This window comes from Schistocerca cancellata, chromosome 1 (assembly GCF_023864275.1).
Source record: "Schistocerca cancellata isolate TAMUIC-IGC-003103 chromosome 1, iqSchCanc2.1, whole genome shotgun sequence".
Lineage (NCBI taxonomy): Eukaryota > Metazoa > Arthropoda > Insecta > Orthoptera > Acrididae > Schistocerca > Schistocerca cancellata.
The window spans coordinates 1,118,156,679-1,118,181,767 of NC_064626.1; the positions used below are offsets into that span (position 1 = coordinate 1,118,156,679).

The 25,089-nt window shown below is 40.6% G+C and overlaps 1 protein-coding gene across 1 annotated transcript in view; it reads right to left on the minus strand.

The window, feature by feature from the left end:
* Positions 1–25,089, minus strand: part of LOC126092275 (E3 ubiquitin-protein ligase listerin) — a 156,564-nt gene that overhangs the window by 20,653 nt on the left and 110,822 nt on the right. The window contains exons 17-19 of the mRNA XM_049907795.1: positions 8,692–8,884; positions 7,256–7,537; positions 77–254 (exon numbers count right to left, since the gene is read on the minus strand). Of these exons, the coding sequence (XP_049763752.1) occupies positions 77–254; positions 7,256–7,537; positions 8,692–8,884 (653 nt within the window). The remainder of the gene's footprint in view (positions 1–76; positions 255–7,255; positions 7,538–8,691; positions 8,885–25,089) is intronic.

Below are 25,089 nucleotides of genomic sequence, written 5' to 3' on the forward strand. Positions count from 1 at the left end.
GAACAAAGCTTCAAGACAGATTTAATAAAATGCTGCATTCTTTTATCTGGAATTATAGAAAAAATTGAAAACATACCCAACATGCCAGATGCTGTAAATACTGCCCGTCACATGGTTCTGAAAACTGAAGTGATGGTTCCGCACTAAACATAAAGGCCTTCGGTGGTTTTGGCTTTATATCAGACACTCTGAGAACTTCTGCTGGCATTAGGCAAAACAGGTTCTGCAGCAGACACCTCAGACTACCGTTTTCACTAAAACAATTTTTTCACATATACTGAAAATGTATAAGAGAAGTAACACAAAACAGATTTATTTTGTAACAGAGAAAAGAAAGTATTGATTTCTTGCAGCTCTTCAATAATGTCACATATTCAACTCCCTATGATTTAATTAGTACTTCTTTTTAATTAATTGTCTTTGGTTATTATGAGAAACAGTTGAGAACAGACAAGGATTGTTCAGTAATTAATGCAACACTTTTTATTTCTGAAGGGCAGGTTGGTGTTATTCAAGATTCCAATACATCATATTATTCTGCACTCTTTTTTGGCTCCAAAAGCCCATTTTCAACATAATATCCGAACAGTGTGATGGCCTTACATTACCTTTCTGGGAGGGCCTGTATACCTGCAAGGTACCACTCCACTGGTCAACATCAGAGGCAATGTCTTGCTACGTCAGTAACCTTCTCATTATCTAAGTACTGCTTCCTGTGGAGTGCATCCTTCATTGGACCAAACAGATGGAAGTCAGAAGCTGTGAAATCTGGCCTATAGGGTGGATGAGGAACAATAATCCAATGAAGTTTTGTGAGCTCCTCTCAGGAATGCAGACTCATGTGATGCCTTGCATGGCCATGGAGGAGGAGATGTTCATTTGCGTTTTTCTGCCAACGAACACACTGAAGTCAGTTCTTCAACTTCCTGAGGCTGTGTGTGGTTGGTAGGCACATAGATGAGATAGGTTGGTGCATCCTTGTTCAATAACAGATGCTTTACCGAACAACTCACCATGCTTTTGTTCACTGCCAGGTTCCTGTAAGCATTGTGGAAGTGCCTATGAATATCTCCAATGCTCTGGTTTTCTGCCAAAAAAAGCTCAGTGACAGCTCTCTGCTTGGAATGCACCTCTATTACAGATGATGCCATTTTGAATGCTATGTATAGTGCTGTCATACCCGCCAGGTTAGCCGAGAGAGCTAATGTGCTGCTTTCTGGACTCGGGTAGGTGCGCCGGCCCTGGATCGAATCCACCCGGCGGATTAACGATGGAGGCCGCAGTCCTGGCCAGCCTGGATGTGGTTTTCCACATCCCACTAGGTTAATACCAGGCTGATCCCCACGTCCCGCCTGAGATACACGGCTCACAGACATCTGAATACATTCACACTATTCCATGGATTACACTAGACGCAGACAGTTGGGGTACACTAATTCCGTCTCGGGGGGTACGGGGTGGTGGCAGGACGGGCATCCGGCACCAAAACTTCATGAAACTATAGGAGCTGTAGCAGAGTATTCCACAATCTCTCACAACAAATTCAGCATTTTTCAAAAACAGGGAGAGAGAGAGAGAGAGAGAGAGAGAGAGAGAGAGAGAGAGAAGAAGAAGAAAAGGGCTGCATTACTTATTGAATGCCTCTTGCAGTTTTATTTTTGTACAAATTGAAGATTATCTATTCAGTGAGAGAAAAACATCATCATATAAGAAAGATACTTCAATTTTGTTAATGGGATGTAAACACATTTGCATTTCTCTCTCTCTCTCTCTCTCTCTCTCTCTGCCTCTCTCAGCATTATCCAACTTGACCTGTATTGTGGCATCACTGCACTGACTTATCAGCACATCTACATGCTGGATGTTAGATACAAGTGAGCTTCTGAGCAACAAATTGTGATATCAGTGATTCAAAGGAATCTGGTATGGGGCCCAATGATGGAGTTTAGTAACTCTGAAATCAATCACATCTGAGTATACAATCACCGAGAACATATCTGTTAATGGGAAATACATTTTGTGAATAAAGAAATGTCAGTAGCATTACAGGTTGGCAGCTCCAAGCCACCTTTACTGGAGCCCCAAATCCAGCAGAAGTGTTTTTCGCTATCGGAAAAATTGCAAGTATGGAGATTAGCAACAGTATGAAATATGTTTCTATAAAATAAAATTATTAACATTAAAAATAAATTTAAATGTTAGGAATGAAAGTATTTTTCTGGAATATAGGCTTGCACTGAAGTGAAACTTGTATGATAAGAAGAGAATAGAAGTTTTTGAAATGTGCTGCTGCAGAAGAATGCTGAAGGTTTGACAGTTTACTTAACGCAGATGTACTGACCCAAATAAGGAAAAAAGAAATTTGTGGCACAACTATACAAATAGAAGGGTTTGGTTGACAGGCTACATCCAGAAGCATCAAAGAATTGTCACATTTTTCAAGAAGGGTCTTGAATAGTGCACAAAATTATGGCCTGTATATCTCACATTGGACTGCTGTAGAATTTTGGAACCTATTTCATGCTCACAAATTACAACAGTTGCGAAGCCTGAAAATTTGTAGGAATCAACATGGGATCCAAAAACAATGACTGTGTGAAACCCAGCTCGCTCTGTTCGCCCACAAGGCCCAGAAAACAGTAGATACAGGTACTCAGGTAAATACTATGTTCCTTGAAGGTGTTCAATACATTTCCACACTGTCGCCTAATGAACAAAATGCGAGCATATGGAATATCAGTCCAAATTTGTGTGTGGGCTGAAGAGTTTCTAGCACATGGAACACAGCGTGTCACTCCCAAAGGAGAGAAGTCTTAAGAGGTAAAAGTAACTTCGGGCATGCCCCAAGGGAGTGTTATAGGATCACTACTTTTCACAACATATCTAAATTACCTAGTAGATAACGTCCAGAAGGTTTTTTGCAGATTATGCCATTGTACACAGAAACGTCACAATACTACAAAGCTGCAGTGATATGCAGAAAGACTTGCAGAGGATCGACAATTGGTGCAGGGAGTGGCAATTGACCCTCAACATAAACAAATGTAACATATTGTGAATACATAGACAGAAAGACCCTTTATTGTACAATTACAAAATTGTAGAACAATCACTGGAAGCAGTTACTTCCATAAAATATCTAAGAGTATGCATACTGAGTGATCTGAAGTGTAACGACCAAATAAAATTATTCGTGAATAAGGCAGATGCCAGACAGATTCATTGGAAGAATCCCCAGTGAATGTAGTCTACCAAAAAAAGAAAATAACTTCAACACACTTGTTCAACTGATACTTGAATATTGCTGTCCATCTGGGATCTGTACCAGACAGGACTGATAAGAGGGAACTGAGAAGATCCAAAGAGCAGCAGCAAATTTTGTCACAGGTTCACTTGGTGGGTGTGGGGACATCACAGAAATGCTCATCAGTTCCAGTGGCAGATGTTGCAAGCCAGGCATTCTGCGTCACGTTGTGGTCATTCCAATAGTGTCTTCCTAGAGGAGTCAAACAATATATTGCTTCCTTCTATGTATAACTCACAAAAGGACCATGAAGATAAAATTAGAGAGTTCTGAGTCCACACACAAGATTAACAGCAATCATTATTCCCTACAACCAATCATTCTTCCTACAAACCATTTGTGTCTGGAACAGGAAAATGAGGGTTGTGACACTGGAGCACAAAGTACTCTCCGTTACACACTGTAAGGTGGCTGGCAGAGTATGAATGAAAATGAAATGGAAGGAAGTGGGGCGTGTAAAAACTGTTGAGGGAGACAAGCTGGTTAAAGTGGATGGTGGTTATAATAGTTATGCAGAGATGAAGAGGCTTGCACAGGGTACTCTAAATTAAACAGAGAACCGACTCGTGGAGATAACATCTTGGACCTACTGATAACAAACAGACCCGAACTTTTCGACTCTCTAAGTGCAGAACAGGGAATCAGTGATCATAAGGCCGTTGCAGCATCCCTGAATATGGAAGTTAATAGGAATATAAAAAAAGGGAGGAAGGTTTATTTGTTTAGCAAGAGTAATAGAAGGCAGATTTCAGACTACCTAACAGATCAAAACGAAAATTTCTGTTCCGACACTGACAATGTTGAGTGTTTATGGAAAAAGTTCAAGGCAATTGTAAAATGCGTTTTAGACAGGTACGTGCCGAGTAAAACTGTGAGGGACGGGAAAAACCCACCGTGGTACAACAACAAAGTTAGGAAACTACTGCGAAGCAAAGAGAGCTTCACTCCAGTTTAAACGCAGCCAAAACCTCTCAGACAAACAGAAGCTAAACAATGTCAAAGTTAGCGTAAGGAGGGCTATGCGTGAAGCGTTCAGTGAATTCGAAAGTAAAATACTAGGTACCGACTTGACAGAAAATCCTAGGAAGTTCTGGCCTTACGTTAAATCAGTAAGTGGCTCGAAACATCATGTCCAGACACTCCGGGATGATGATGGCATTGAAACAGAGGATGACAAGCGTAAAACTGAAATACTAAACACCTTTTTCCAAAGCTGTTTCACAGAGGAAGACCGCACTGCAGTTCCTTCTCTAAATCCTCGCACCAACGAAAAAATGGCTGACATCGAAATAAGTGTCCAAGGAATAGAAAAGCAACTGGAATCACTCAACAGAGGAAAGTCCACTGGACCTGACGGGATACCAATTTGATTCTACACAGAGTACGCGAAAGAACTTGCCCCCCTTCTAACAGCCGTGTACCGCAAGTCTCTAGAGGAACAGAAGGTTCCAAATGATTGGAAAAGAGCACAGGTAGTCCCAGTCTTCAAGAAGGGTCGTCGAGCAGATGCGCAAAACTATAGACCTATATCTCTGACGTCGATCTGTTGTAGAATTTTAGAACATGTGTTTTGCTCGAGTATCATGTCGTTTTTGGAAACTCAGAATGTAATATGTAGGAATCAACATGGATTCCAGAAACAGCGATCGTGTGAAACCCAACTCGCTTTATTTGTTCATGAGACCCAGAAAATATTAGATACAGGCTCCCAGGTAGATGCTATTTTTCTTGACTTCCGGAAGGCGTTCGATACAGTTCCGCACTGTCGCCTGATAAACAAAGTAAGAGCCTACGGAATATCAGACCAGCTGTGTGGCTGGATTGAAGAGTTTTTAGCAAACAGAACACAGCATGTTGTTATCAACGGAAAGACGTCTACAGACATTAAAGTAACCTCTGGCGTGCCACAGGGGAGTGTTATGGGACCATTGCTTTTCACAATATATATAAATGACCTAGTAGATAGTGTCGGAAGTTCCATGCGGCTTTTCGCGGATGATGCTGTAGTATACAGAGAAGTTGCAGCATTAGAAAATTGTAGCGAAATGCAGGAAGATCTGCAGCGGATAGGCACTTGGTGCAGGGAGTGGCAACTGACCCTTAACATAGACAAATGTAATGTATTGCGAATACATAGAAAGAAGGATCCTTTATTGTATGATTATATGATAGCGGAACAAACACTGGTAGCAGTTACTCCTGTAAAATATCTGGGAGTATGCGTGCGGAACGATTTGAAGTGGAATGATCATATAAAATTAATTGTTGGTAAGGCAGGTACCAGGTTGAGATTCATTGGGAGAGTCATTAGAAAATGTAGTCCATCAACAAAGGAGGTGGCTTACAAAACACTCGTTCGACCTATACTTGAGTATTGCTCATCAGTGTGGGATCCGTACCAGATCGGGTTGATGGAGGAGATAGAGAAGATCCAAAGGAGAGCGGCGCGTTTCGTCACAGGGTTATTTGGTAACCGTGATAGCGTTACGGAGATGTTTAACAAACTCAAGTGGCAGACTCTGCAAGAGAGGCGCTCTGCATCGCGGTGTAGCTTGCTCGCCAGGTTTCGAGAGGGTGCGTTTCTGGATGAGGTATCGAATATATTGCTTCCCCCTACTTATACCTCCCGAGGAGATCACGAATGTAAAATTAGAGAGATTAGAGCGCGCACAGAGGCTTTCAGACAGTCGTTCTTCCCGCGAACCATACGCGACTGGAACAGGAAAGGGAGATAATGACAGTGGCACGTAAAGTGCCCTCCGCCACACACCGTTGGGTGGCTTGCGGAGTGTAGATGTAGATGTAGAACATGGAGAGCTGCCTCAAACCAGTCTTCAGACTGAAGACTGCAACAACAACAACATGCTGTGGTACTATGAGTAACATTATATTTCAGCAGTAACAGTGGAAACAGTACATGTTAAAACATAACCAGATCCAGAAGTGCAGCACGTTTTACATTTTTGGAGGTGATAGCATCACTGCAGAAAGTCTTGGGTCACTACCAGACATACAGCAATTAATCTGTTAGCAACACTTGGTTATTTGTCACAACTTAACAGGCACTGCAACACACAAGCTAATCCTCCAACTGCTCTTCTCTAGCTTTTTGGACAATGTGAATTTATACATCTTTTAACAATTACGTTATTTGACATTATTATGCTATGACTTTTTTAAAACATTTGAAGGCTAAAATGTGGAATAATTACGTACAACCCAAAATCTTTAAATTGTGTTACAACAGATTAATGAATCGTTCTTCTAACATTATTTATGATACAAACTGTCTTTTTGAATCAGGTTAGGTCTCCAATTTAAATGAATCTTCTCTAGTTTTCGTAATATGTGGACATTGCATTGAATTTCTCTATAGAATGTTCGAGAAACATTAATTACGAATTTAGTTACAGATTTTTATTTAGTTGGTGATTTCCATACGGATATGTTGTCCTGACTTGCAAAGATACATAAATGTTAGGCTTTTCCAAAATTAATGGTTTACAGACTTAATTTACGTTATGGTAAACAATGAATTTTACAAATTGAATTATTATAACAAAACTGAATGAAAAAGGTTATTAACATTTATACACTATTAACACTGACTCCCAATCTTGTTCTTTCTCTTCAAAACATACCGAAATTCATATCAAAGTGGTAATGACTTATCCTAACTGTACATTAATTTACAGTAATTGGTGTGTGACACAGTTTAACATTTTTGTTACACTATTTCACAAAGTTACACTAAGTGACCTTATTCACTAAGCGTCTTTATACACTACCCACATCTGTTTTAGTGTGTATCGCATACTGCGAAATCTACTGTATTGGGTACACGGAATGACCCAATACAGCCTGTTTCGTTACAATGTGCTAAAAGTGAGACTCAGTGGTAAGGTAAATGAGGAAGGAGAAGAACATGGGAGATGAAAAACAATGCAGTACCTGAGTTTAGCTGCATATTGGTATCTTAGCTGTGGCGATGCATGAGCGCAGAGCTCCAGGGTCAGCGACCACAGCAGCAGATAGGCACTGCAGTAGGCATGTGACTCTGTGAACGGCTCCAGAGTGCAGCTCTCGCCCATACGCAGCTCAGTAAGCAGAGCACCGGTCGCGGCTTCACCTCTGTCCAGCAAACTGGTCAGGAGGCTGAGGCCTGGAGTGGGCATCTCCTCGCCAGTCACTTGTCCCATGCTTGAATCTTTTGCAGAAAAGAATGGCACCAACCTGAAAGTACAGAAACCGAGATAATCTGTGTGCAATAATGAGTAGCAAATATATGAAGTGATATGAAATGAAAAATTACCTCCACACAACAGATCTATCAAATGAGATCTGAAATAAAAGTTAACAAGAGTTACTCTTACAATTACAATGATGCCCTTTATGTGTACGCACCCACCCACCCACCTACCCACACACACACACACACACACACACACACACACAGCATTTCATTGTTCAAGGTGTTGACGTTAATATAATAATACCAAGTAACAGATCAAAACACACACTACTTAAAATTACAGTGCAATATAAGTCAGATGTTGACATTTAGAAAGGGTTTGTTTGAGCATCATAGTGACTTAATATGTTTGCTCTTATTGAAAATGGTAGCCTCCACTGCACTTTGACTGAAAACTGCTCCTTAAGAAGGTGGAAATTACAATTTAACACGAAATCTTAACCATGGTGTAAAATACATGTTTTACAAACTCACAGCAATGTCAGAGGTTAACATGATAAATGCCACAACACCTATACTGACTTGGGATCAAATCCCGAATCTTCGGATTTGTAATTTATAATCCGCACAGTGCTGATACTCATGATGCTGGCTGTTTCTGTGTCAAAGTTTGTTAAAATCAATAGAGGGGTTTGGGATAAGATTCCAGACATACACATACGTACGTACATACACATACATACATACTTTATTGCTGTGAATTTGTGCAATATTTTAGTATTATCATGCAAAATGAATCACACCAGTGAATTAAGTTGTTGTGGATGTACAGCCCACATAATATGTACTAGACCATTGCAGTAACATCAATAATTTAACAACACGATGAGGAATAATTTAAACTAGTCATCACTTGTTCTTAGAGCAGTACAGAAAAGAGTGAGATATTCAGCCATAAAAAACTTTCACCACTTACCCAACAGTTTTAAGAATCTTATAGACACAAAATTAACTTCAAACTGAGATTACTCCATAGACACAGTTTTGGATGTTTACAACTATAATGTGTGTGTGTGTGTGTGTGTGTGTGTGTGTGTGTGAGAGAGAGAGAGAGAGAGAGAGAGAGAGAGAGAGAGAGAGAGAGCAACAGATACAGCTACCACAATAGTAATGATGCAAATTACATCAAACTTACTTTTTGAGCATTTGAAAACCAGTTAGCTGGAGCACATTTAGTGGTGAGTAAATTAATTTTTCACAGCTTTCTATGAATGCTTCATGCTGACTTCCTTGGAGATACTGCCCAACATCAGCACACATAAGAGACTTGCCAATTTCTTGGAGTAAAATCTGTCGGTCTAGGGTCACATCTGTTTCTTTAGCAGCATCTGAAGCAGAGCAAGTAAGGATGTTAATTAAGAGTACAAAATCTTCTTGGACTGCTAACTTGTATTCCTCTCCAGTGCTTCACCTGAAAACAAAGAGAACGGGCACATGGAAAAGGCAATGGAAATATGTAAGGTTCAGGTGAGAAGTGATGGGGAGGGAGGTAGGACAATCTGCTATCCACACGAGATAAGACCAAATAGCTACAGAAAGGAAGTAACAACAGACTACAATAGTTGAGATACACATTCCCTAGTAATAGCAATGTGCTGCACAACTTCAAAATAATAAGAACTACAACATAACAGGAAATTAAAGGAAAACATAGGAACATGATGAAAAAAGGCTGATAATCAAGAATAGAATATCTTCGTTCTGGCTCTCCCATTTGCAGTTAGTGGTACAGAGGAGAAGTATCGTGTAGAGCCTCAATCTTTGTTTAAGACTTTCATATTGGGGAGGTTGTAAATTGGTCAAGAAGGGACATTGTTTCAAAAATAAATGGCTTAAGCTCAGTTGGTAAGAGCATTGCCTATGAAATACAGGGTGTCCGAAAAGTCTTTCCCTGATTACATAAATTGATAACTCAGGCTAGAAGTAAGATGCAAATATGAAACTTGTGTCGAATTGTTTACAACTATCAAAGTTATTTTTCTGCTTTAGGTTTGCAGTACGTAAGTAGTGGATGAGGTGCAGTGCCCAAGAAGCCATGTTAACCAATCAGGAGAAGGCACAGTGTGCCCTGTGGTACCATGAGACACGATCACCAACCACAGTGCAGGCACACTTCCAGACAACATTTGGAAAGAATCCACCTGATGTCAAGAGCATTAAAGCCTGGTATGAGAGGTTCAAGAACACAGGATCTGTTGCTGACCTTCCGAGGTCTGGTCGACCAAGAACCTCAGCAGACAGGGTGGAAGCTGTAAGGCAGACAGGGTGGAAGCTGTAAGGCAGTCTTTTCTGCGAAGTCTGAAGAAATCGGTGCGCAGGGGCTCACGTGAATTACAGATGCCAAAAAGCTGTCTCCATGACATTTTACACAAACACTTATTGTTTCATGCATACAAAGTGCAAATTGTTCAGGCCTTGTTGCCCAATGACAGTACACATCGATATGACTTTGCAGTCAAAATGCTATCACGTATTGAGGACGATGATGGTTATCTCATATGAATTGCCTTTTCCGACGAAGCGACCTTTTTTGTCAGTGGAGTAGTGAATCACCATAATGTGCGCATTTGGGGTTCACAACCCCCTGGCGAGGTCATGGAGTGCACCAGAGGCAGTCCAAAGATGAATGTTTGGTGCGCGCTATTTCACGATCAAATTATTGGGCCATTCTTCTTCGCTGAGGTTACCATCACATCTGCAGTGTATCTGGATATGTTGGAACTGTATGCTGTTCCTCAGCTGATTCAGTGTCACCCTGATGTCTTGTTTCAGCAAGATGCAGCACCGCCTCATTGGGGTTTGGACGTCCGTGCCTATCTCGATATGACCTTTCCTGGGCGATGGATTGGTCGTGATGGGCCAACGGTTTGGCCTCCATGCTCTCCTGACATAACCCCATTAGACTTCTTTATAATTGGTTATGTCAATGACGAGGTCTACCGAACATGTGTACCAGATCTTGAAACCCTGCGGCAACGGATAACCACAGTCGTTGAATCGATCCCTCCAGTGATGTTGGCTAATGTGTGGACGGAAATTGAATATCGCCTACATGTGCTACGTGCTACCAAGGGTGCTCATGTGGAAGTTTACTGATGTGTGAAAAAAAACTTTGATAGTTTGTAAACAATTAGACACCAGTTTCATATTTGTATCTTACTTCTAGCCTGAGTTATCAATTTCTGTAATCAGGGAAAGACTTTTCGGACCGCCTTTGTAGGTTCCACATCTTACACACAGTTTTAATCTGCCAGGAAGTTTTGAAACAGTGGATACTCAATTACAGATTATAAGATTTATTCTGGAAATATAGTACCAACATTTCAACACATGTAAACATGTGTGGCACTGGTAGGCACTCTTCTACATCTACATTTATACTCCGCAAGCCACCCAACGGTGTGTGGCGGAGGGCACTTTACGTGCCACTGTCATTATCTCCCTTTCCTGTTCCAGTCGCGTATGGTTCGCGGGAAGAACGACTGTCTGAAAGCCTCTGTGCGCGCTCTAATCTCTCTAATTTTACATTCGTGATCTCCTCGGGAGGTATAAGTAGGGGGAAGCAATATATTCGATACCTCAACCAGAAACGCACCCTCTCGAAACCTGGCGAGCAAGCTACACCGCGATGCAGAGCGCCTCTCTTGCAGGGTCTGCCACTTGAGTTTGTTAAACATCTCCGTAACGCTATCACGGTTACCAAATAACCCTGTGACGAAACGCGCCGCTCTTCTTTGGATCTTCTCTATCTCCTCCGTCAACCCGATCTGGTACGGATCCCACACTGATGAGCAATACTCAAGTATAGGTTGAACGAGTGTTTTGTAAGCCACCTCCTTTGTTGATGGACTACATTTTCTAAGGACTCTCCCAATGAATCTCAACCTGGTACCCGCCTTACCAACAATTAATTTTATATGATCATTCCACTTCAAATCGTTCCGCACGCATACTCCCAGATATTTTACAGAAGTAACTGCTACCAGTGTTTGTTCCGCTATCATATAATCATACAATAAAGGATCCTTCTTTCTATGTATTCGCAATACATTACATTTGTCTATGTTAAGGGTCAGTTTCCACTCCCTGCACCAAGTGCCTATCCGCTGCAGATCTTCCTGCATTTCGCTACAATTTTCTAATGCTGCAACTTCTCTGTATACTACAGCATCATCCGCGAAAAGCCGCATGGAACTTCCGACACTATCTACTAGTCATTTATATATATTGTGAAAAGCAATGGTCCCATAACACTCCCCTGTGGCACGCCAGAGGTTACTTTAACGTCTGTAGATGTCTCTCCATTGAGAACAACATGCTGTGTTCTGTTTGCCAAAAACTCTTCAATCCAGCCACACAGCTGGTCTGATATTCCGTAGGCTCTTACTTTGTTTATCAGGCGACAGTGCGGAACTGTATCGAACGCCTTCCGGAAGTCAAGGAAAATGGCATCTACCTGGGAGCCTGTATCTAATATTTTCTGGGTCTCATGAACAAATAAAGCGAGTTGGGTTTCACACGATCGCTGTTTCCGGAATCCATGTTGATTCCTACATAGTAGATTCTGAGTTTCCAAAAACGACATGATACTCGAGCAAAAGACATGTTCTAAAATTCTACAACAGATCGACGTCAGAGAGATAGGTCTATAGTTTTGCGCATCTGCTCGACGACCCTTCTTGAAGACTGGGACTACCTGTGCTCTTTTCCAATCATTTGGAACCTTCTGTTCCTCTAGAGACTTGCGGTACACGGCTGTTAGAAGGGGGGCAAGTTCTTTCGCGTACTCTGTGTAGAATCGAATTGGTATCCCGTCAGGTCCAGTGGACTTTCCTCTGTTGAGTGATTCCAGTTGCTTTTCTATTCCTTGGACACTTATTTCAATGTCAGCCATTTTTTCGTTGGTGCGAGGATTTAGAGAAGGAACTGCAGTGCGGTCTTCCTCTGTGAAACAGCTTTGGAAAAAGGTGTTTAGTATTTCAGTTTTACGCTTGTCATCCTCTGTTTCAATGCCATCATCATCCCGGAGTGTCTGGACATGATGTTTCGAGCCACTTACTGATTTAACGTAAGACCAGAACTTCCTAGGATTTTCTGTCAAGTCGGTACCTAGTATTTTACTTTCGAATTCACTGAACGCTTCACGCATAGCCCTCCTTACGCTAACTTTGACATCGTTTAGCTTCTGTTTGTCTGAGAAGTTTTGGCTGCGTTTAAACTTGGAGTGAAGCTCTCTTTGCTTTCGCAGTAGTTTCCTAACTTTGTTGTTTTACCACGGTGGGTTTTTCCCGTACCTCACAGTTTTGCTCGGCACGTACCTGTCTAAAACGCATTTTACGATTGCCTTGAACTTTTTCCATAAACACTCAACATTGTCAGTGTCGGAACAGAAATTTTCGTTTTGATCTGTTAGGTAGTCTGAAATCTGCCTTCTATTACTCTTGCTAAACAGATAAACCTTCCTCCCTTTTTTTATATTCCTATTAACTTCCATATTCAGGGATGCTGCAACGGCCTTATGATCACTGATTCCCTGTTCTGCACTTACAGAGTCGAAAAGTTCGGGTCTGTTTGTTATCAGTAGGTCCAAGATGTTATCTCCACGAGTCGGTTCTCTGTTTAATTGCTCGAGGTAATTTTCGGATAGTGCACTCAGTATAATGTCACTCGATGCTCTGTCCCTACCACCCGTCCTAAACATCTGAGTGTCCCAGTCTATATCTGGTAAATTGAAATCTCCACCTAAGACCATAACATGCTGAGAAAATTTATGTGAAATGTATTCCAAATTTTCTCTCAGTTGTTCTGCCACTAATGCTGCTGAGTCGGGGGGTCGGTAAAAGGAGTCAATTATTAACCTAGCTCGGTTGTTGAGTGTAACCTCCACCCATAATAATTCACAGGAACTATCCACTTCTACTTCACTACAGGATAAACTACTACTAACAGCGACGAACACTCCACCACCGGTTGCATGCAATCTATCCTTTCTAAACACCGTCTGTGCCTTTGTAAAAATTTCGGCAGAATTTATCTCTGGCTTCAGCCAGCTTTCTGTACCTATAACGATTTCAGCTTCGGTGCTTTCTATCAGCGCTTGAAGTTCCGGTACTTTACCAACGCAGCTTCGACAGTTTACAATTACAATACCGATTGCTGCTTGGTCCCCGCATGTCCTGACTTTGCCCCGCACCCGTTGAGGCTGTTGCCCTTTCTGCACTTGCCCGAGGCTATCTAACCTAAAAAACCGCCCAGCCCACGCCACACAACCCCTGCTACCCGTGTAGCCGCTTGTTGCGTGTAGTGGACTCCTGACCTATCCAGCGGAACCCGAAACCCCACCACCCTATGGCGCAAGTCGAGGAACTGACTGAAAGGCCGGAACTGAAGAGTAATGTGAGACAGTCATATGTTGCAGTTGCATATTGGAAGTGTGTGTCAATATTGAGAACTGTAGACGACAAGAGAGATATAGTGTACAGCTTTTAGTATGCAGGTAGAATTCTTTTCTCAGCCTGTACCATACAGATAGCTTCCAAGCTCTATCATGTAGCACAGGGATACTGCGATGTGACTGGTTTTGCACACTTAGCATTTAAATGTTTTCTTATTTACTTATTTAGCATCTACAAAGGGCACCTTTTTTAAGTTGATCGCACCATGAGTAAACACCTAGTGCCACCTTGGAGTGATCAGAGAAGTATGTGCATTCAGGTGAAATAATTTCAAAGACATAAATTTTTATTATCTCCGAAATTAATAACATTTGTATTTAAGACTTATAACTGGTGACTTCTGTCAGTGTGTTGCAAAAAACTATTTACCATGTTAAACATGCTACACAAAAGAAATGTGATAGGAAGATCTATACCTAAGTTAGCTACAGTATCTTGTAAATGGTGAGGTATACAGGGTGTCTCAGGAAGGAACAATCAGTATTCTGAGATATGACAGGAATGCCCATTTGAAGCAAAAAACTTCGTATGGGTGGAGATACACTCTATTCCAAACAGTTTCCAAGATAGAACACATTTGATGCACATTGTCATTTATTTTCTGTTTTATTCTGTACATTGTCAAGTTTAACAATACAGGAAAAGACAGATTGCTACTTAACATAAAAAAGACACGCTAAGTTGCAGACAGGCACAATTAAAAGACACTCCACATATGCGACAGTTATAAATGGGTTGACATTAGATAACGACTGACAGTTTGTACCACTGTTGCCAGCTTTCGAATGTGAAGCACTAACAGCAGCAGGTCAAACAATAGCTGTCTATAGAGCTGTGACAACATCAAGACATTGCCATATGTTTAAAAAATTGCGTTACGTTATTGGTTGAGGTAGGCCTGTGAAGCTGCTGCACCCAGCCCATAACAGCTGTCAGGGATTAATTTACACCGACTCAACTACAGTAAGCATTACAACATGCATTTTACAAGTATAATCACACCCAATCTTTTTATTTCTCTCCTTTTCCACAATTTCCTCCCCTCCCTACCTCTCCCATGCTCTCCATCTAGCTCGCAGTAATTCACTGTCTGCCACCCATATCGTACTACATACTATCCCTCCCCCTCCCCATCCCAGCCTCCTCCTTACCCCCACCAAGTTGCCACTCCCATCATGCACTGGTGCTGCTGCTTGCAGTGTGTTTTCAGTTACCTGAGACTGCAGTAGTGTGTGTGTGTGTGTGTGTGTGTGTGTGTGTGTGTGTGTGTGTGTGTGTGTGTGTGTGTCGTCTACTGTTGACGAAGGCCTTAGCGGCTGAAAGCTTTAATTGTAAGTGTCTTTTTGTTGTGCCTATCTGAGACTCAGAACCTGTGCTATATGGGTGAGTAGCAATTTTCCTTTTCATAATATTGTTACATTCCATCCTGGATTTTTCAGTGTTAGATTTAATTGAAAAATATGTATTTTTAACAAATTTACCTCTAACCCCTACCCCCATGAACCATGGACCCTGCCGTTGGTGGCGAGGCTTGCGTGCCTTAGCGACACAGATGGCCGTACTGTAGGTGCAACCACAACGGAGGGGTATCTGTTGAGAGGCCAGACAAACATGTGGTTCCTGAAGAGGGGCAGCAGCTTTTTCATTAGTTGCAGGGGCAACAATTTGGATGATTCACTGATCTGGCCTTGCAACACTAACCAAAACGGCCTTGCTGTGCTGATACTGCGAACGGCTGAAAGCAAGGGGAAACTACAGCCGTAATTTTTCCAGAGGGCATGCAGCTTTACTGTACGGATAAACGATGATGGCATCCTCTTGGGTAAAATATTCCGGAGGGAAAATAGTCCCCCATTTGCATCTCCGGGCAGGGACTACTCAAGAGGACGTCGTTATCAGGAGAAAGAAAACTGGCGTTCTTCGGATCGGAGCGTGGAATGTCAGATCCCTTAATCAGGCAGGTAGGTTAGAAAATTTAAAAAGGGAAATGGATAGGTTGAAGTTAGATATAGTGGGAATTAGTGAAGTTCGGTGGCAGGAGGAACAAGACTTTTGGTCAGGTGAATACAGGGTTATAAATACAAAATCAAATAGGGGTACTGCAGGAGTAGGTTTAATAATGAATAAAAAAAATAGGAGTGCGGGTAAGCTACTACCAACAGCATAGTGAGCGCATTATTGTGGCCAAGATAGACACGAAGCCCATGCCTACTACAGTAGTACAAGTTTATATGCCAACTAGATCTGCAGATGATGACGAAATTGATGAAATGTACGATGAGATAAAAGAAATTATTCAGGTAGTGAAGGGAGACAAAAATTTAATAGTCATGGGTGACTGGAACTCGAGAGTAGGAAAAGGGAGAGAAGGAAACATAGTGGATGAATATAGATTGGGGGAGAGAAATGAAAGAGGAAGCCATCTGGTACAATTTTGCACAGAGCATTACTTAATCATAGCTAACACTTGGTTCAAGAATCATAAAAGAAGGTTGTATACATGGAAGAATCTTGGAGATACTAGAAGGTATCAGATAGATTATATAATGGTAAGACAGAGATTTAAGAACCAGGTCTTAAATTGTAAGACATTTCCAGGGGCAGATGTGGACTCTGACCACAATCTATTGGTTATGAACTGTAGATTAAAACTGAAGAAACTGCAAAAAGGTGGGAATTTAAGGAGGTGGGACCTGGATAAACTGAAAGAACCAGAGGTTGTACAGAGGTCCAGGGAGAGCATAAGGAAACAATTGACAGGAATGGGGGAAAGAAATACAGTAGAAGAAGAATGGGTAGCTCTGAGGGATGAAGTAGTGAAGGCAGCAGAGGATTAAGTAGGTAAAAAGACGAGGGCTAGTAGAAATCCTTGGGTAACAGAATAAATATTGAATTTAACTGATGAAAGGAGAAAATATAAAAATGCAGTAAATGAAGCAGGCAAAAGGGAATACAAACGTCTCAAAAATGAGACCGACAGAAAGTGCAAAATGGCTAAGCAGGGATGGCTAGCGGACAACTGTAAGGATGTAGAGGCTTATCTCACTAGGGGTAAGATAGATACTGCCTACAGGAAAATTAAAGAGACCTTTGGAGAAAAGACAGCCATTTGTATGAATATCAAGAGCTCAGATGGAAACTCAGTTCTAAGCAAAGAAGGGAAAGCAGAAAGGTGGAAGCAGTATATAGAGGGTCTATACAAGGGCGATGTACTTGAGAACAATATTATGGAAATGGAAGAGGATGTAGATGAAGATGAAATGGGAGATACGATACTGCGTGAAGAGTTTGACAGAGCACTGAAAGACCTGAGTCGAAACAAGGCCCTGGGAGTAGACAACATTCCATTGGAACTACTGACGGCCTTGGGAGAGCCAGTCCTGACAAACCTCTACCATCTGGTGAGCAAGATGTATGAAACAGGCGAAATACCCTCAGACTTCAAGAAGAATATAATAATTCCAATCCCAAAGAAAGCAGGTGTTGACAGATGTGAAAATTACCGAACTATCAGTTTAATAAGTCACAGCTGCAAAATACTAATACGAATGGAAAAACTAGTACAAGCCGACCTCGGGGAAGATCAGTTTGGATTCCGTAGAAATGTTGGAACATGTGAGGCAATACTGACCCTATGACTTATCTTAGAAAATAGATTAAGGAAAGGCAAACCTACATTTCTAGCATTTGTAGACTTAGAGAAAGCTTTTGACAATGTTGACTGGAATACTCTCTTTCAAATTCTAAAGATGGCAGGGGTAAAATACAGGGAGCGAAAGGCTATTTACAATTTGTACAGAAACCAGATGGCAGTTATAAGAGTCGAGGGGCATGAAAGGGAAGCAGCGGTTGGGAAGGGAATGAGACAGGGTTGTAGCCTGTCCCCGATGTCATTCAATCTGTATATTGAGCAAGTAGTAAAGGAAACAAAAGAAAAATTCGGAGTAGGTATTAAAGTCCATGGAGAAGAAATAAAAATGTTGAGGTTCGCCGATGACATTGTAATTCTGTCAGAGACAGCAAAGGACTTGGAAGAGCAGTTGAACGGAATGGACTGTGTCTTGAAAGGAGGATATAAGATGAACATCAACAAAAGCAAAATGAGGATAATGGAAGGTAGTCGAATTAAGTCAGGTGATGCTGAGGGAATTAGATTAAGAAATGAGACACTTAAAGTAGTAAAGGAGTTTTTCTATTTGGGGAGCAAAATAACTGATGATGGTCGAAGTAGAGAGGATATAAAATGTAGACTGGCAATGGCAAGGAAAGCCTTTCTGAAGAAGAGAAATTTGTTAACATCGAGTATAGATTTAAGTGGCAGGAAGTCATTTCTGAAAGTATTTGTATGGAGTGTAGCCATGTATGGAAGTGAAACATGGACAATAAATAGTTTGGACAAGAAGAGAATAGAAGCTTTCGAAAAGTGGTGCTATAAAAGAATACTGAAGATTAGATGGGTAGATCACATAACTAATGAGGAGGTATTGAATAGAATTGGGGAGAAGAGGAGTTTGTGGCACAACTTGACAAGAAGAAGGGAGCGGTTGGTAGGACATGTTCTGAGGCATCAAGGGATCACAAATTTAGCATTGGAGGGCAGCATGGAGGGTAAAAATTGTAGAGGGAGACCAAGAGATGAATACACTATGCAGATTCAGAAGGATGTAGGTTGCAGTAAGTACTGGGAGATGAAGAAGCTTGCACAGGATAGAGTAGCATGGAGAGCTGCATCAAACCAGTCTCAGGACTGAAGACAACAACAATACCAACAACAACAACAACAACAACAACAACAACCTCTAACCATTGTCATACATTTCACATTTCAGCTGTTGTACAGTTCACAATAAATGTCGGAATACACCACCAACTTCAACTCATTTGTGCACTCTTGGAAGAACATGTAGTGTTGCTTGTTTGAGTGCCTCTGCACATTTCCTAATGAGGGCAACAGTGTTCATGATGCGAACAAGCACTTCATTTCATGTACTCACCTTTCATTTGTACAATTCAGATTTCATCCAACTCCATAAACAAAAATTTAATGGTGTAAGGTCTGGCAATCTTGGTGGCCAATCAACTATACTATCACAGCCAATCCAGCAATTAAGGTAAGTATGGCTGAGATGTTCTCTCATATGTCAGGTAACATGTGTTTGGGCTCCGTCATGCTGGAAGTACAATCAGGGTGTATACGTGGACAAGGAAAAAAATTCCCGGATTTGTCCCGGTTAAAAATTCAGTTTCTCCCGGGTCAAGATATACTCTTTCTGTGTTAAGTGACAGTATACTCTTCCTTGTCACTCATCAATCCTTTGATTGTTTATGGTCTCACATACCATCGTACAATTTCCTGGCACTTTAGAAAACTAAACTCGGGGGTGGGGGGGATGTTTTGAAAAACCTGTGACGTGCAACAACATGTACACACACATGTTCGTATTATGAAGGTATTAGTTCGGATTCCACCAAACACTGCATGTTACTTTCCGAAGCATTGAAATCGAGATTGTGATGTGCTTTTGTAAGCCAGTCATAGCTCATGTCACGTGATCTCGTGATCTTGCCAGCTGATGACAGCACACGATATGTGATGTAGTCAGCCAATAGCAACATCACTCTTATTAAGTAGTGCGAACACACAAATCAGAAAAGTCAATGGTTTAAATTAATATACATAGCATTCACATATAATGTTCGTCTCTAAGATTAATAAGCCGCAAGAGAAGCTAAGCTTGCACATATAATGTTGATCTTCTTTGTGCGTGTAACACTTTAAGACACATCACACAAATGTGCCTGTAAAATTTTTAATAATGATCTAAATGTCTGATTTTCTGGGCTCAAAATTCTTCGTCCTCCTCAAAGAGTTGATTTTTAAATGAGAGTCAAACACTTTGTGATTTAAGAAATTCATCGTACTTTTTCGCACATAGTTCATCTTGTGTAAAAGGAAATTTGCTTTGAATGTAACACTTTTCAAACCACCATTCGCAATATTTCCCCACGACCTGTTAGAAATAAGTTCGTTTCGGCAGTTAGCAGAGAATGCCAGATAACAAGCGTCACCGCACTTGCGCAGCTAAGATGACGCAGGAAGCCCGATGTTGCTACGTGTAAAACATTAAAAGATCTTACATTATGTCATAAAAGAAACAAGACATCAGAGGATACTTCAAGAGCATCGGAATTTCGTGCATAATGCCATAAGTGTACTTGAAATACAGTGAACAGCTGAAACTAGCGAATTGTGTGAAACTAAACACTTCGTTTCAAATAAATTGATGCCTCAGCAGAAAAGATGAATAAAAGCCCAAAGGGGTACAAGCCTCCTCCATGAAAAACACGACCACATCATAACACCACCACCTCAGAATTTTACTGTTGGCACTACACACACTGGCAGATGATGTTCGCCAGGCATTCGCCATACCCACACCCTGCCATCGGATTGCCACATTGTGCACCGTGATTAGTCACTCTACACAACGTTTTTCCACGCTTCAATCGTCCAATGTTTATGCTCCTTACACCGAGCAAGGCATCATCTGGCATTTACCCGCATGATGTGTGGCTTATGAGCAGCCGCTCGACCATGAAATCCAAGTTTTCTCACCTCCCTCCTAACTATCATAGTACTTGCAGTGGATCCTGATGCAGTCTGGATAGATGTCTGCCTATTACACATTATGACCCTCTTCAACTGTCGGCGGTCTCTGTCAGTCAACAGATGAGGTCGGCCCATACGATTTCGTGCTGTACATGTCCCTTCATGTTTCCCCTTCACTACCACATCAGAAACAGTGAACGTAGGGATGTTTAGGAGTATGGAAATCCCACGTACAGATGTATGACACGAATGACAGCCAATCACCTGATCACGTTTGACGTCTGTGAGTTCCACCGAGTGCACCACCCTGCTCTCTCACGAGGTCTAATGACTACTGAGGTCACTGATATGGAGTACCTGGCAGTAGGTGGCAGCACAATGCACCTAATATGAAAAACGTATGTTTTTGGGGGTGTCTGGATACTTTTGCTCACATAGTGTATCAGTGGAGAACATTAAACTTACATCTTGTTCTGAACAGATATAGTTCATGTGTTTTTGTTGCCCAATGAAATTAATACTGCAATTTAGATTTTGGTTTGCACTTCACAATGGATCCAATAACAGAACAGCACTCTAGCTTTCAAGATGAACTCATGAGGTAACATCCATTGTTTGATAACTGGCTCTTCATAAATCAACTATCATAAGTTTTCCTGGATCTTTTGGGGAGAACTTCAATTAATGAGTAACGACTAAAGCTAGTAGTAATTAGAATAATATTGAAATTTCCCTTCTTATTGGTGCATAAATGTGACGACAGCTGTTACAACAACAATTAGTTCAGTGTTATTACAGATACACACTTTTGCTTTTTGGCATTACTTATGAAAACGTGTGAATTTGAACAAACCATAAACAAACTTTATATATTATTTCATGAGCCAGTCCCAGAATATTCAAGAGGACAATAATTAAAAATGCTCACAATTATTTTTGTGGTTACCGTAGGATATTCATGCTGTTTTATGACTATTCTTCTTGTGGGTTCATTTTTTGCTCTTTAAATACCACATTTTGTGTGAGATTCCTATTGTCATGTAAGGCAGTTGCAAGAAATGTGGATTTCAATTCACTTTCCTGTTCATCACAGTATTTTTTCAGCTACTGTTTTTCTTTTCTTTCTTTCTAGACTTGAAAGAAGTTATATAACTTGACCTCCATACGAACTGATAGATACAATCTCCAAATAATAGTCGAGTAGACTCATGGTTGTTTACCTCATTAAAGGTGTTCTGTGGCAATAGGGATAGAACATTTTCATACATTTCTATAACCAAGCAGTATCTAACATATCTTGTATATATACAGACATATTGATTGCATGCAGCAACAGATGCTCAATTGCTAGACAAACTGATAGTTGTCTCCCGAAAAGAGAGATGAAGTTCCTTTGTTCCTTCCTACAAAATACAAATATGCATCAAGTAATAAATGAGAATATTCAGAAACAGCTAGCACTGGAATGGAGTCTTCAGAAGACTGAAGCAATTATGGTAGTGTGGTCATAGGAAAAGAATGGCTTCCATTAGGATTTTTGAGGACATTTGAACTGGAAAAGCTCTCAAAAGAGTTCATGAGGAAAGATCACGATGACTAGAACAAGCAGATGTCCATGAACGGTGATCAGGGTTTAGTGTCCCACTGACTTCAAGGTCACTGGAGATGTAGTGCAAGTGCAGAGTGCTGAAGGCTGGAGGCTGGAGAAGAAAATCAGCTCTCTCTTTTTTACAGAGACCACCCAAGCATTTACCTTCAGCAATTTAGGGAAACCACAGAAAAAGTCTGGATGGGCGAATGGGAATTTGTATCTCCAAGCTCCTAAATGTGAGTCCAATGTCTTACCATTGCCCCACCTTCCTCAGCAGCAGATCTTCAAGGACCTTGAAACTGGAGAAATCATGGAATAAAATACACAAACAGCGGCTGTGAATGAACAACATAAACATGAGGGACAAACACAAAATCACACCCAGCACAATGGAGTGAAGAAATGAGGATTAGAGCTCACATTTTTGCATATTTTCTTGATAGTACATATAAATGCATGTAGAAGGGGTTAGTGCATATTTAACTAATATGTGAATATTTATAGATATATTTTACCTCTTCAACAATGATTCTTGAAATATAAATAGTACACCAAGATACTTTAAGAAGAAGAGGAAGACCTGAGCAAATTTCTCTTTTTTGCTCTTTTTTTGTACAAGGACTGTAATTTATCATGTTTCTAAATCCATACAAGGGCAGTAAAAAATGAGAACATAGGTATCAACAATGACTGGTTCCTGATATAGCACAAAAATATGCCGCTCAACACCTTACCATAAACACAACTGTGTTCAATAATCATGTGGCAAACATTTAAAGTTCGGTGTGGTCTTCGCATCATAAAACTCCATACGATTTGTATTATGTTATAAATGAAGCCATCTGCGGTGACGATAACATTTCCATGAATTAAAAAGTGTCATTTTCAGTTAACTTTTAATTTCTAACTAGTGTGCTGTTACTCATAATTTCTGAAGTGTGAGCAAGAGGAGACAGAACAGTACAATGCTGAAGGAAAAGAGCAGTAAAACTTATTTGATTTACATAAGTTGTATTGCTCTATTTTCAGAACATTTTAAAAATCAGAGCAATTTTCAAGATAAAACACAAAATTATGTAGATCTGTAGTTCCTCAGATTTCGATTTAGTTCAGTTTATTATGAAGAAACATATTTTTATAAATTTTTTATACTTGTTTGCCGCAAAAGTGAGACCCCAAATTACAGCCCTGTTCCTTACCAATTTTCAAAAAAATAATTCTTTTCATGTAATACAAGAAATAAGAGATGATATCAGCTACTTGAACTTGTTTTTATCTGTAAATGAAACAATCAACTCGTGTGGGACATTTATTGGCAATGTCGCAACAACTGCTAGGGTAGTTCATGATGCATTACCTGTTTTGTGGACCGCTAAAAAAATGAGAAAACATTAGCAGCTCACTGAAACAGGACGTTTTCCCAGATAGACTGACATACGCCATTGTTCAACCATTGCATAATAAAGGGGGTAGGTCTGATGCTAACAATTACTGCCCAATCTATCTTCTGACAGCTTAATCCAAAATTCTTGAAAAAGTAATGTAATCAGAATAAGCTTCATTTGTGAAAATGATGTACTAACAAAATGTCAGTTTAGTTTATAGAAAGGCTTTTCACCAGAAAGTGCTATACAGGGTGTACGTAAAGTCCGGGAACACTTTCAATTATTTATTGCACACCAAACATTGTGCAGAATCATACATATGTCATTTTGAAGAGAAACTCTGAAAGTTTTTTTTTAATACTGCCACAGCATAGTTTGGTAATTTGCTGATAGTCAGGGCCACATTGATGGATCGGCCATGCTACAGAAGGGGACAGCTGTTTCATGAAATGGTCTCTCCGATCACCAGATCTCGCTCCGTGTGACTTTTTTCTGTGGGGACACATTAAAGATCTGGTGTACGTACCACCTCTACCATATGATGTAGCAGAGTTCCGGGAGAGAATACGGGAAGCTACTGCCACAGTCGATGATGCCATACTGGGATGGGTATGGCAAGAATTTGATTACCGTATTGACATCTGCCGGGTGATGACATCTGCTGGGTGACTCGTGGTTCGCATACCGAATGTTTGTAAAAAAAGCTTTCAAAGTCTCTCTTCAAAATGCAATATGTATGACATCTGTACAATGTTTAGTTCTTGTGCAATAAATAATTGAAAGTGTTCCCAGACTTTCTGTACACCCTGTATATGCTTTCACTGATCATATATTAAATGTGTCTTTATGTCCATATTTTCAGAGTTGGTTGCGGGACTCAGCTGTTCACTACAGGATGTCAACTCAAACACCTTAGAGGGCTGAAAGGTGTTTGATTTGACATCCTATACGTTAATACTCTGAATAACTGAACATCACCCATTGGAATATTTTGTGACCTCTCATAGGCTTTTGATGGTGTGAATCACGAAATTCTTCCAGATAAGCTAAGTATTATCATGGGAATAGGGCAAAGCACAAATGGATTAATTCATATTTACTGGAAGAATGCAGAAGGTTGAAATCAACAGTACAGATAGTTTGCAAAAATCAGCAGAGTCCTCTAACTGCAGAGGTATCAAGAATGGTGTCCCACAGGGTTCAGTCTTGTTTCCCTTATTGTTCTTAATATAATTAATGACTTGCAACTACATTCATTCATGAAGATGCAATGGTAATTTTTTTGCTTATGATGCATATATAGTAATCACTCCCAGTACACAAGAATTAGCTGAGGAAATTGTAAATTATGTCTTTCAGAAAATTATTAAGTGGTTCTCTGCAAATGGACTCTCACTCAAAACAGAGGCCTGTTGCTAAGACAGAATATTCTAAATTTCTGGGTGTGTGCATTGATGAGAAATTGAATTGGAAGAAACACATCGATGATCTG